This window comes from Haematobia irritans, chromosome 2 (genome assembly GCF_050003625.1).
Source record: "Haematobia irritans isolate KBUSLIRL chromosome 2, ASM5000362v1, whole genome shotgun sequence".
Classification (NCBI taxonomy): Eukaryota; Metazoa; Arthropoda; class Insecta; order Diptera; family Muscidae; genus Haematobia; species Haematobia irritans.
This window is the reverse complement of record NC_134398.1, coordinates 21,614,281-21,627,936: the sequence shown is the minus strand read 5'-3', so window position 1 is coordinate 21,627,936 and position 13,656 is coordinate 21,614,281. Positions and strand designations below refer to the sequence as shown.

At 31.1% G+C, this 13,656-nt stretch overlaps 1 protein-coding gene across 1 annotated transcript; it reads right to left on the bottom strand.

The window, feature by feature from the left end:
- Positions 1–290: 290 nt before the first annotated feature.
- Positions 291–8,603, bottom strand: LOC142223666 (uncharacterized). Its single transcript, XM_075293518.1, has 4 exons — positions 8,351–8,603; positions 1,091–1,323; positions 825–1,017; positions 291–753 (listed from the first exon to the last, which is right to left on the bottom strand). Exons 1-4 carry the CDS (start codon positions 8,370–8,372, stop codon positions 443–445), a joined length of 759 nt encoding a protein of 252 aa, XP_075149633.1. The 5' UTR covers positions 8,373–8,603; the 3' UTR covers positions 291–442.
- Positions 8,604–13,656: the final 5,053 nt, after the last annotated feature.

Sequence of the window (13,656 nt, the reverse complement as noted above, 5' to 3'; positions counted from 1 at the left end):
TAAAAGTATGCTATAAAAGTATTTCAATAAAAAAATAACATAAGATTAAAGCAATTATTTTTGACAAATTGGAAATGATTTTTACCCAATTTGCCTCAAATCGGAAATCTAGAGGTATTCTAGGACCATAAGGAGGTGTGCCGCAAATGGTGAGTATCGGTCCCTGTTTGGATATAGCCCCCATATAGACCGATTGCAGCCTAGTTTTTTAGATAGTCCTGAGGTCGAAACCTCTAGAGATTGCACAACGGGTCTCTTTTTTCCTTTATAAAAAAGTTTTACAAACAATGTATCATTGTAATGTTTTTTATTTTCACAAGAAATCATTCGCATTTCACACGTAGTATATAAATCTAAAACATTAATGCTCTTAAAAACAATCACAGATTTTGGCCTTGTTATTTTTTTGTGGATGAATTGAATAATCACAGCCTTTGATATCTCACATATTTGTACGTAGAGGAGTACTACCAAAAAAGATTAAATGCATTTTATAGGTCATTGCCTTAAAGGGTCCAATTATGGATATGACCAAAATTACAAAGGTCACAAATTTAAACAAACGTTTGTGGGTGAAATTGCGATTAAAGAATCCAGTATCATAGCCAAAGATTTGAGCTAACATGCCAGTAACAAATGTCAATAATCCCAATGAGGAGTGTATGAGTTTCATGGTCATACGAGTTGAAGGTAGTATCAATACACAAAAACCAGCCACAAAATTGATGAAACAGAATATACAGGCAGCCAAACCTGGAAATCACAAACAAAAAATGCCATTAAAAAATAGTTTCTTACTATTATGGATAAATCACAAATCTTACCAAACTTAGCATGCCTTGATTTGAAATGAATTTCTTTACCCCAGTATTTTTGTAAAGTTCCTATAATACCAAGAAATCCACCAATGAATTGTAACAAGGCATGAAGTAAAGTTTTACTCTCGGGTGTATAATCGGAAAATAGTATATTTGCTCGGTAGCGTACCATAACACCTTCAGCCATCAGTAAGACAAACTGGGGAAATAAAACAAAAAAAGAAAAATTCAATATACCATAAAATTTCCTTACCGCTGCATCTTATACTTACACCAATTGTACATAAATGAGCATGTAAAGCTGTCTTTTGAAATTCCAGAAGCCAACATTTGTAGACCATATATGAAGTGAGGGTCACAACTAACATGTGATTAAACAAATTCATTCCCACCGCCATAAGGGACGAGAAGCTATGTATATGTAGGGGACCCAAGGTATCAACTGGGTTGGTTATATTATATTGACCACCCATAAATGGATGTGCCATTGCATTTACATCAAAAACTGAAATGACAAAAAATATTGACGATAAAATCTGGAGTTGCATGAAATTGTGGTTATATGTACATACATATATGACATTTATAGATTACACTTAGAAAAATGTATACTAGCTTAAGTGTATCAAGAGAAAAATATTATTTTTGGTCGAGGAACATGTAACATGTTTGTCGAAACCATGTTATGTACTCGGAAATTATGTATCTGATTTCGGCAACCATGTATATGTTTATCGAGAAAACAAATTTTTGCCACAAAAATATTCCACGTTCCTCGTCCAAAAATAACATTTTGCTCCTGAAACATGTTTGAGGTGATCATATTGCTTCTCTGCGTGTATCTAGAGAAATAAAATTTTGACAAAATTTTGAGAAGTTTTCTATAGAAATAAAATTTTGAGAAAATTTTCCTTGGAAATAAAATTTTGAGAAAATTTTCCTTGGAAAAAAATTTTGAGAAAATTCTGTATAGAATTAAAATTTTGGCAACATTTTCAATAGAAATTAAATTTGGAGACAATTTTTATTTGAATATATTTAAAAATTTTAATTTTCGTACTAACCACAAAAAATTAATCAAAAACTTCAAAATATTAATTTTTTAAATTTGGTAGATTTTTGGTAACATTTTGGAAGATTATTTGAAGAAGATATGATAATTAAATTTATTCACCGTGTGGCAATGGTTTGCATGCCCGCCTTGCTTAAAAAAGTCGCGGTTACCAGAGAACGGCTGCGATCTACCGCAACCGACCAGTGTATTTAGTAAACACCACAATTTCAACCACCATTATCCAATGCATCCGACGACTGTAGGTGTTTGTTAGTATGAGTGTTGGTCTCTCGAAAACACCGTAGTAAAGCAATCACACAAATTACCCATATCTCAGCAGTTTGGTATTCTCTTATTTGGTACTCTCTCAATTCTCTTGAGCTAATGCCAACTGCTGGTAATTTTGTAAAATATTCTATAGAAAATTCAATGTATATTTAGGAAGGTAGTTTCAAGCTATCAGATGATTACAATTTTTTCATTTGAGCAGAACTTTGATTGTCGGTATCTGCTTAATGGCATAGGCGTAGCTAAAGGGGTTTTATGGGTTTTTCATCTCCCCCTACCAAATACCATTCAGTATTTCTTCAAATCATGATTATATATCATTGAATTAAATATTATGGTTTCTTCCCATCTATAAGAATTTATTTTTTTCTCTTTTTGAGGTATCTTCACAATGAGCACACATCGTAGCTTTTACCCCCTACGAAAATGTTGCTAGCTACGCCAATTGTGACAAATAAAAATAAAAATTCAAAATAAAATTATTTTATACCAAAAATTTTGAATTTTCAATTTGCTTTAAATTTATAACAGAAAAGTATCGAAATAAATTATCCTCATAATTGATGGTAAGAATTACTTCAAATATTCTTGTAGACTGTATCATATTTCGAAGCATACATCGATCATTTCCAGATTTTCTCTATTTTAAATTTCCAACTTGTTGAACATATTGTACAACAAGTGAGAAATTTAATTCAATTTGACTGACAATCAAAATTTCAATATGGCGACTGACATTTTTGTTTTTGTAATACTAAAACTACCTTACTAAATCTGCCTTGAGAAAATTTTGACAAAATATTCTATAGAAATGAAATCTTGCAAAATTTTGTATAGTAATAAAATGTTGACAAAATTTTCTGTAGTAATAAAATTTTGACAAAATTTTCTATAGTAAAAAATTTTGAATTTTCTTTAGAATAAAATTTTTGGTAGATTATATAAAACTATAGACCGATATGGACCAATTTTGGCATGGTTGTTAGCGGTCATATACTAGCGCAATGTACCAAATTCCACCACGTACCAAATTTCAACCGGGTCGGATGAATTTTGCTCCCCCAATAGCTCCTGAGGTCAAATCTGGGGATCGGTTAAAATGTGGGTTATATATAATTAAGACCGGTATGGACCAATTTTTGCATAGTTGTTAAAGGCCATATACTAACACACCGTACCAAATTTCAACCGGATCGGGTTAATTTTGCTCTTCCAAGGGGCTCCGGAGATCAAATCTGGAGATCGGTTTAAATGGGGGTTATATATAATTAAGACCGGTATGGACCAAGTTTTGCATGGGAGCCACCGTGGTGCAATGGTTAGCATGCCCGCCTTGCATACACAAGGTCGTGGGTTCGATTCCTGCTACGACCGAACACCAAAAAGTTTTTCAGCGGTGGATTATCCCACCTCAGTAATACTGGTGACATTTCTGAGGGTTTCAAAGCTTCTCTAAGTGGTTTCACTGGAATGTGGAACGCCGTTCGGACTCGGCTATAAAAAGGAGGTCCCTTGTCATTGAGCTTAACATGGAATCGGGCAGCACTCAGTGATAAGAGAGAAGTTCACCACTGTGGTATCACAATGGACTGAATAGTCTAAGTGAGCCTGATACATCGGGCTGCCACATAACCTAACCTAACCTAACCTAACCATGGTTGTTAGAGACCATATACTAATACCACGTACCAAATTTCAATCGGAGCGGGTTAATTTTGCTCTTCCAAGGGGCTCCGGAGGGGAAAGGGGGGGTTATATGGGGGCTATATATGATTATGGACCGATATGGACCAATTTTTGCCTGTTTGTTAAAGACCATATTCTAACACCATGTACCAAATTTCAGCCGGATCGAATGAAATTTGCTTATCTTAAAGGCTCCGCAAGCCAAATCGGGGGATGGGTTTATATGGGGGCTATGTATAATTACGGACCTATTTGGACCAATTTTAGCATGGTTACGATAGACCATATACTAACACCATGTACCAAGTTTCAATCGTATCGGATGAATTTTGCTCCTCCAAGAGGCTCTGCAAGCCAAATCTGAGCGTCGGTTTATATGGGGGCTATACGTAAAAGTGGTCCGATATGGTCCATTTGCAATATCATCCGACCAACATCAAAAACAACTAATTGTGCCAAGTTTCAAGTCGATAGCTTGTTTCGTTCGGAAGTTGGCGTGATTTCAAAAGACCGACGGACGGACATGCTTAGATCGACTCGGAATTTCACCACGACCCAGAATATATATACTTTATGGGGTCCTAGAGCAATATTTCGATGTTTTACAAACGGAATGACACAGTTAATATACCCCCCATCCTATGGTGGAGGGTATAAAAAAGCCACCGGTTGCAGTTCTCTGGTGGTTACATTATCTTAGTTATTTCACTCGTAATTCTTTAAGCTACTTGAAAACTACTAATGTAACTCTGGGACTGTATTTCATCTAATAAATATGTAATTAACAAAAGAATATTAAATAGATGTTTTTAGTGCTAACCGGTTTCAATTCCGATAAAAGTTGCTTCGAGAAGAGATAAAAATAAAAATAAAAAATAAAATTTTGACAAAATTTTCTATAGAAATAAAATGTTGAAAAAATATATAAATAAAAACAAAATTAATTCCAAAAAAAACTTTAAACCAAAGATACAAAATCGTCAAAATAAGTATTTGCCTATATTATAAAAATGTCTCCAATTTTCCCATACTTCTAATACATATCTATCGACCGGTAAATCATATATACACTTTTGCGAAGTTGCCTAAAAATTGTTTCAGATTTAAGTATTTCCCATATTTATACCCTGCTCCACACTGTGGAACAGGGTATTATAAGTTAGTGCATATGTTTGCAACACCCAGAAGGAGACGAGATAGACACATGGTGTCTTTGGCAAAAATGCTCAGGGTGGGCTCTTGAGTCGATATAGCGATGTCCGTCTGTCCGTGAACTCATTTTTGTAATCAAAGTCTAGGTCGCAGTTTTAGTCCAATCGACTTCAAATTTGGCACAAGTATGTGTTTTGGCTCAGAATAGATCCCTATTGATTTTAAAAGAAATCGGTTCAGATTTAGATATAGCTCCCATATATATATTTCGCCCGATATGGACTTATATGGCCCCAGAAGCCAGAGTTTTAACCTAATTTGCTTAAAATTTTGCACAAGAAGAACAATTAGTACTGTAGTCAAGTGTGCCAAATTTTATTGAAATCGGTTCAGATTTAGATATATCTCCCATATATATCTTTCGCACGATATGGACTAATACGGTCCCAGAAGCCAGAGTTTTACCCCAATTTGGATGAAATTTTGCACAGGGAGTAGAATTAGCATTGTAGCTATGCGTGCCAAATTTGGTATATAGCTTTCGGCCGATTTACGCTCATTTGACCATAGAGGCCAATTTTTTGCTCCGATTTAGTTGAAATTTTGCACAGGGAGTAGAATTAGCATTGTAGCTATGCGTGCCAAATTTGGTTGAAATCGGTTCAGATTTAGATATATCTCCCATATATAGCTTTCGCCCGATTTACACTGATATGACCACAGAGGCCAATTTTTAACTCCGATTTAGTTGAAATTTTGCACAGGGAGTAGAATTAGCATTATTGCTATGCGTGTCAATTTTGGTTAAAATCGGTTCAGATTTAGATATAGCTCCCATATATATCTTTCGCCCGATTTACACTCATATGACCACAGAGGCCAATTTTTAACTCCGATTTAGTTGAAATTTTGCACAGGGAGTAGAATTAGCATTGTAGCTATGCGTGCCAAATTTGGTTGAAATCGGTTCAGATTTAGATATAGCTCCCATATATAGCTTTCGCCCGATTTACACTCATATGACCACAGAAGCCAATTTTTTGCTCCGATTTTGTTGAAATTTTGCACAGGGAGTACAATTAGCATTGTTGCTATGCGTGCCAAATTTGGTTGAAATCGGTTCAGATTTAGATATAGCTCCCATATATAGCTTTCGCCCGATTTACACTCATATGACCACAGAGGCCAATTTTTAACTCCGATTTAGTTGAAATTTTGCACAGGGAGTACAATTAGCATTGTTGCTATGCGTGCCAAATTTGGTTGAAATCGGTTCAGATTTAGATATAGCTCCCATATATATGTTTTTCTGATTTCGACAAAAATGGTCAAAATACCAACATTTTCCTTGTAAAATCGCCACTGCTTAGTCGAAAAGTTGTAAAAATGACTCTAATTTTCCTAAACTTCTAATACATGTATATCGAGCGATAAATCATAAATAAACTTTTTCGAAGTTTCCTTAAAATTGCTTCAGATTTAAACGTTTCCCATATTTTTTTACTAAAATTGTGTTCCACCCTAGTGCATTAGCCGACTTAAATTTTGAGTCTATAGATTTTGTAGAAGTCTATCAAATTCTGTTCAGATCGAGTGATATTTAAATGTATGTATTTGGGACAAACCTTTATATATAGCCCCCAACATATTTGACGGATGTTATATGGTATCGAAAATGTAGATCTACAAAGTGGTGCAGGGTATAATATAGTCGGCCCCGCCCGACTTTAGACTTTCCTTACTTGTTTTTAGTAACATTGTGTTCCATGACAGGTCATTAGCCGAAATATATTTTAATGTCCATATTCATAATAATTTACTGACAGTTTATCGAAGGAATTTGTATGGTAATAGTAGGTTTAAAGTTAACGTTAACTTTTATGAATATGAGGGTAAGTCTATAGATTTTGTACAAGTCTATCAAAGTTTGTCCAGATCGAGTCAGATTTAAATATATATGGGAACAAAAACCTTTATATATACACCCAGAGAAGGAATATGATCACCTCAAACATGTTTTAAGAGCAAAATGTTATTTTTGGGTACCACCATGTAACATGGTTTTCGCAACCATGTAATTTTCTCGGAAACCATGTATCTGATTTCGGCAAGCAGGTTATATTTGACGGGAAAATAACATTTTAGTGACAAACATGTTACATGGTCACCATACAAAAATAACATTATGCTCTTGAAACATGTTTGAGGTGATCATATTCCTTCTCTGCGTGTAGATAGCACCAACATATTTGACGGATTTGACATGGTATCGAAAATGTGGACAAAGTGGTACAGGGTATAATATAGGCGGCCCCGTCCGACTTTAGACTTTCCTTAATTAATAAATATTAATTATTTTAAAGGAATTTGTCCTTAATATTTTGTACGCGTTAGAATTGTTGTTGTATCCTGGAAACCAGTTTCTGTAAATTGTCACATGTTGTAGTTGACTGTAGAAACAATAAGCATTGTTCGACTGTTCACCACTTAGGTGAATTCTAACAAGTTAGCTTTCTAAAAATAAATTTCGTGTTGTTGCATTACTATGTAACAAAACGAAATAAAAATAAGATTAAGGGACTTGTATGTTATATGAAAAGATGATGTACAGTGGGAGAAAAGATGATTCAATTTGTAAGAGGAAATTTCCGAAATGTTTTCTCCATAAGGAGTTAGCATAAAGGGCCCAAAATGGAGCTGTTGAAAGGTTCATTCGCCCGAACCGAAACATGTACAGTCCCGGCGTGTATAGATTTGTATCTGGCGTTTTCTTTTCAATGGCTCTATTAACCATGTTCCTTAATCTATATCTGTCCATAAAGCTCGAAAAATAATTGTATAATTAGGTAAATTGGGCATCAGAAAATTTTTAATATCACTTTAATATATTTTTCAGTGCGCTTTAGGTTCACCAGTGTTGGCTTTTGTTTAACGCAGTCCATGTTTTGATAAAGCCCCCATGTGGACCGATGTCCTTTCTTGGTCATATAGTTAGCGTATTTGTTATCCGATTTGCTTGAAAAGGAAAACTGTTTTTTTTTTATGTAGCCGACACGAAGCGATACAAAGTTCACACTTTTGTTTATGCGTTTTTCGGCCGAGCCTTTGCTTTTTTGTGTACTAAATATTTCGATTCATTTGATTACAATTTTGTCAATATTGGACCTAGGGCTTATTTGGAGATGCTATCGGGCTCTGGCCTTTACTCCAAGAAGTAGAGGTTTCTATTGTCTGTCTACATCAGCATACCAAATATCATATATATTGGCCACTTTTTCGCCAACCCTTTTACAAGATCTTGTTGAAAAATCACTTAACAAATTATAAGAACATTCTAATAAAAAAATCTCACCTTCGAAATTATTACACGACATTATGATGGTTAAGTCAATTAAAATCTAATATAGATAATTTTTTGCGATTAGCTTAAGAATAGAATAAATAAATAAATAATTGAAGCACGTTTTAGTGGCAAATGCCTTATCACAGATTTCACAAAATTAACACAAAACGGATATCTACAGCGATTGCAAATCTTATGCGAATTAACCAACGATTTGAACCGCACGCGTTCGTATATGTCTCGTGAATGAAACAGCAGCTTTTGTTACTCTCAAAGAACACTCACTCACCAAGCAGCAACAAATGTGATTCCTTTCAAATCTGGTAAAACAACAACAACGACACTAACCGTATATAGACAGAAATCCCCCCTTGTAATAATGATTCTTATGTATGTATTTTAATATGTATTGTTGTTGTTATGGGGCTTTTTCGACCTTAAACTAGAATAATGTAAAAGCATACAGCAAGAGAATAAACTTTAACGTTCATGTTAAAAGTTTAATTATCAAATCAAAACAACTTCAGTGCATAATAATATGGTTTGTGTGACGTCAAAGTTTTTTGCTTTTTTATTTTAATTGGTAGTAGTAAACCCCCACTTTTTGGCAATCGCAACAATTCCATTTGTCTCAGTTGTAGTTGTTGGTTGGATACAGTGTATTTTTAATGAGTCATGATCATGTTTCTCCAGAAGAAGAGAGAATTAGAGCAAACATTAAGATCAGAGATGGAAAAATAGTGTACTATAGTACTTTTCTAATGGTTGCCATAAAAGTACAACAAAGTAAACAATCAGTCAGGCAGACGGACTTCATTACCTACTCATTGTGTAGTGCTTGGCTCACTAAAAGTCCAAATAGTCAGATTATGGAGTTTTATAGAGATATAGTTACCTTGACATTATGCATGTGTAGCAAGGTTGCCACTCAAGCCAAAAATTTTAAGAAAATTCTACCAAAAAACAACCAAACAAAAAATCTTATTTTGTCAATATTTTATTTTTATAGAAAATTTTGTCAAAATTTTATTTGTAAAGAAAATTTTATCAAAAATTTATTTCTATAGAAAATTATGACAAAATTTTATTTCTATAGAAAATTTTATCAAAAATTTATTTGTATAGAAAATTATGACAAAATTTTATTTCTATAGAAAATTTTGTCAAAATTTTATTTCTATAAAAAATTTTGCCAAAAATTAATTTCTATATAAAATTTTGTCAACATTTTATTTCAATAGAACATTTTGTCAAAATTTTATTTCTATAGGAAGTTTTGTCAAAATTTTATTTCTGAAGAAAACTTTGTCCAAATTTTATTTCTATAGAACATTTTGTCCAAATTTTATGTTTATAGAAAATTTTGTCAACATTTTATTTCTGTAGAAAATTTTGTCAAAATTTTATTTCTATAGGAAATTTTTTATTTCTAATTTTGTCAAAATTTTATTTCTTTAGATTTTTTTTCTTCAAAATTTCTTTAGATTCTTTTTTTCAAAAATTTGTTTCTATAGAAAATTTTGTAAAAATTTTATTTCTATAGAACAGTTTTTATTTCTAATTTTCGTCAAAATTTTATTTCTATAGAAAATGTTGTCAAAATTTTATTTCTATAGAAAATTTTGTCAAAATTTTATTTCTATAGAAAATTTTGTAAAAATTTTATTTCTATAGGAAATTTTTTATTTCTAATGTTGTCAAAATTTTATTTCTTTAGAATTTTTTTTTCAAAATTTTGTTTCTATAGAAAATGTTGTCACAATTTTATTTTATTTCTATAGAACAGTTTTTATTTCTAATTTTCGTCAAATTTTGTTTCTATAGAAAATGTCACAATTTTATTTTATTTCTATAGAACAGTTTTTATTTCTAATTTTCGTCAAAATTTTATTTCTATAGAAACTTTTGTCAAAATTTTATTTCTATAAAAAATTTTGTCCAAATTTTATTTTTATAAAAAATTTTTTATTTCTAATTTTTGTAAAAGTTTGATTGCTATAGAAACTGTTCCCAAAATTTTATTTCTATAGAAAATTTTGTCAAAATTTTATTTCGTTTTGTTTTGTTATTGTTGGTTTTGTTTTTTAAGCATTGTTGTTGTTTTTTATTTCAGCTTAAAACCATACACCAAGAGAAGGAATATGATCACCTCAAACATGTTTTAAGAGCAAAAAGTTATTTTTGGGTGGTGACCATGTAACATGGTTTTCGCAACCATGTTATTTTCTCGGAAATCATGTATCTGATTTCGGCAAGCAGATCATATTTGACGAGAAAATAACATTTTAGTGACAAACATGTTACATGGTCACCATACAAAAATAACATTTTGCTCTTGAAACCTGTTTGAGGTGATCATATTCCTTCTACATTGACTAAACTACAAGTGTAGCTTAACCAACAGAGGAAAAGAATGTTTGTCAAATTTATTTGGGCAAAGCCCTATAATTCTATAATTGGTTGATAGTTTTGCTGCAAGTAGAGGATGCTAATGAGGAATGTGGTAATTCCGAAACGTGCGTCCATCCAACCCTCTTGCAGTCTATAGGGCTTTGCCCAAATAAATTTGACAAACATTATTTTTCTCTATCGGTTAAGCTACACTTGTAGTTTAGTCAATGTATGGTTTTAAGCTGAAATAAAAAAACAACAACAAAATTTTATTTCTATAGAAAATTTTGTCAAAATTTTATTTCTATAGGAAATTTTTTATTTTTAATTGTGTCAAAATTTTATTACTTTATAATTTTTTTTCTATAGAAAATTTTGTCAAAATTGTATTTCTATAGAACAGCTTTTTGTATTTATTGAGTTTGGTTCCTGCACAACAAGACTCAAGGTCCTATAATTTACAGTAAAGGCATTTGATTGTATGCGAACAGATTTATTTCTCATTTTCGTCAAAATTTTATTTCTATAGAAAATTTTGTCAAAATTGTATTTCTATAGAAAATTTTGTCAACATTTTATTTCTATAGAAAATTTTGTCAAAATTTTATTTCTACAGGAAATTTTTTATTTCTAATTTTGCCAAGACTTTATTTCTATAGAAAATGTTGTCAAAATTTTATTTCTATAGAAAATTTTGTCAAAATTTTACTTCCATAGAAAATTTTTTTCAAAATTTTATTTCTATGGAAAATTCTGTCAAAATTTTACTTCTAGAGAAAATTTTGTCAAAATTTTCTTTCTATTTCAAAATTTTATATCTATAGAAAATTTTGTTAAAATTGTATTTCTATAGAAAAATGTTTATTTCTAATTTTGTCAAGACTTTATTTCTATAGAAAATGTTGTCAAAATTTTATTTCTATACAAAATTTTCAACATTTTATTTCTATAGAAAATTTTGTCAATTTTTTTCTATATTTTATTTCTACAGAAAATTTTGTCAAAATTTTATTTCTATAAAAGTTTTATTTCTGTACAATATTTCTATATAAAATTTTTTAAAAATTTTATTTTTATAGAAAATTTTGACAAAATTTAATTTCTATACAAAATTTTTTAAAAATTTTATTTCTATAGAAAATTTTGTCAAAATTTCATTTCTTTGGAAAATTTTGTAAAAATTTTATTTCTTTAGAAAATGTTGTCAAAATTTTATTTCTTTAGAAAATTTTGCCAAAATTTTATTTCTTTATTTATTTTGGCAAATTTTATAGAAAATTTTGTCAACGACACTGAATTTTATCAATATGTTATTTTGTTAAAATTTTATTTCTATAGAAAATTTTGTTAAAATTTTATTTCTATAGAGAATTTTGTCAAAATTTTATTTCTATAAAAAATGTTGTCAACATTTTATTTCTATAGAAAATTTTGTCAAAATATAAAATTTTGTCAAAATTTTATTTCTTTAGAAAATTTTGTCAATTTTTTTTTTTCTATATTTTATTTCTGTAGAAAATTTTATCAAAATTGTATTTCTCTGGGAAATGTTGTCAAAATTTTGCAAAATCTACCAAAACATCAAGAATTCTACCAAATAGTGAACAATTCAACCAATTGTGTCAGCCGTGATAGAGGATCAGATAAACAGTAAGATCCTGGGAGCCACCGTGGTGCAATGGTTACCATGCCCGCCTTGCATACACAAGGTCGTGGGTTCGATTCCTGCTTCGACCGAAAAGTTTTTCAGCTTTGGATTATCCCACCTCAGTAATGCTGGTGACATTACTGAGGGTTTCAAAGCTTCTCTAAGTGGTTTCATTGCAATGTGGAACGCTGTTCGGACTCGGCTATAAAAAGGAGGTCCCTTGTCATTGAGTTTAACATGGAATCGGGCAGCACTCAGTGATAAGAGAGAAGTTCGCCAATGTGGTATCACAATGTTCTGAATAGTCTAAGTGAGCCTGATACATCGGGCTGCCACCTAACCTGACAATAAGATCCTGCCCACCGTTCTGGCTTATTTTCGTAATGCTGAGGGATTATATTTGGTGAAGGCTATTATTCACCAATTATTTTTCTTCATAAATCCGACTTTGACCTAACATATAGAACGAAGCCAATTAAAGGAATACTTCAAGGACACAGATCAGAAATTAGAACGTAAAATTCCTGCTCTCAAACTAACCTAACTCAACGATATTAATAATAAAACTTATTCATTGAAGTTCTCATTTATTAATAACACAAAAAATTAATTCCCTTCATTTTATGGATTAACTGGTTCGCTGATTTTTCACAAGTTCATTCAACTGTGAAAAAGGTTTTTTGTTTTGTGGCCCAATAAACTGAACGAAAAACAAATACGAGCTATAAACAACCCAAAATGATATATTATTGAAAAATGATATAATTAAAATCAAATGCATTAAATATAGTCACATAAAAAGACCATACAAAACATTAAAAAGGAAAGTACATTAGTGCCCCCCAATGCCAAACTATGAACAAGTTTAAATTAACAGGTGATTTATCCATGACGAAAATTTCAAATATATATTGTACTTGTTTCCTTGTATACCACACTGTTGTTAGTCATTAATTACTCAATTATATTTGATTATTATATAACAGTGGGTTAATAAATTATAAAAAATATTAAGTCATTATAAATCTCAAATTCTCAAATTTACATTCATTTATTTTGTCACAATTTACATTTAGTTTATTTAAAATGTCATGATAAATATTAAACATTTGACATCAATGTGGTTTTCACTAATATATGGAACATTTTCATCAAAACGAGTAAATCCGAAGTAATTGAGTAGAGCGACTAATTTGCTATGCTAATTTGTTATTAATTTAAATAAATTAAAATTCCTCATATTTTAATATAATTTGCTATGTCTTAAATAATATTG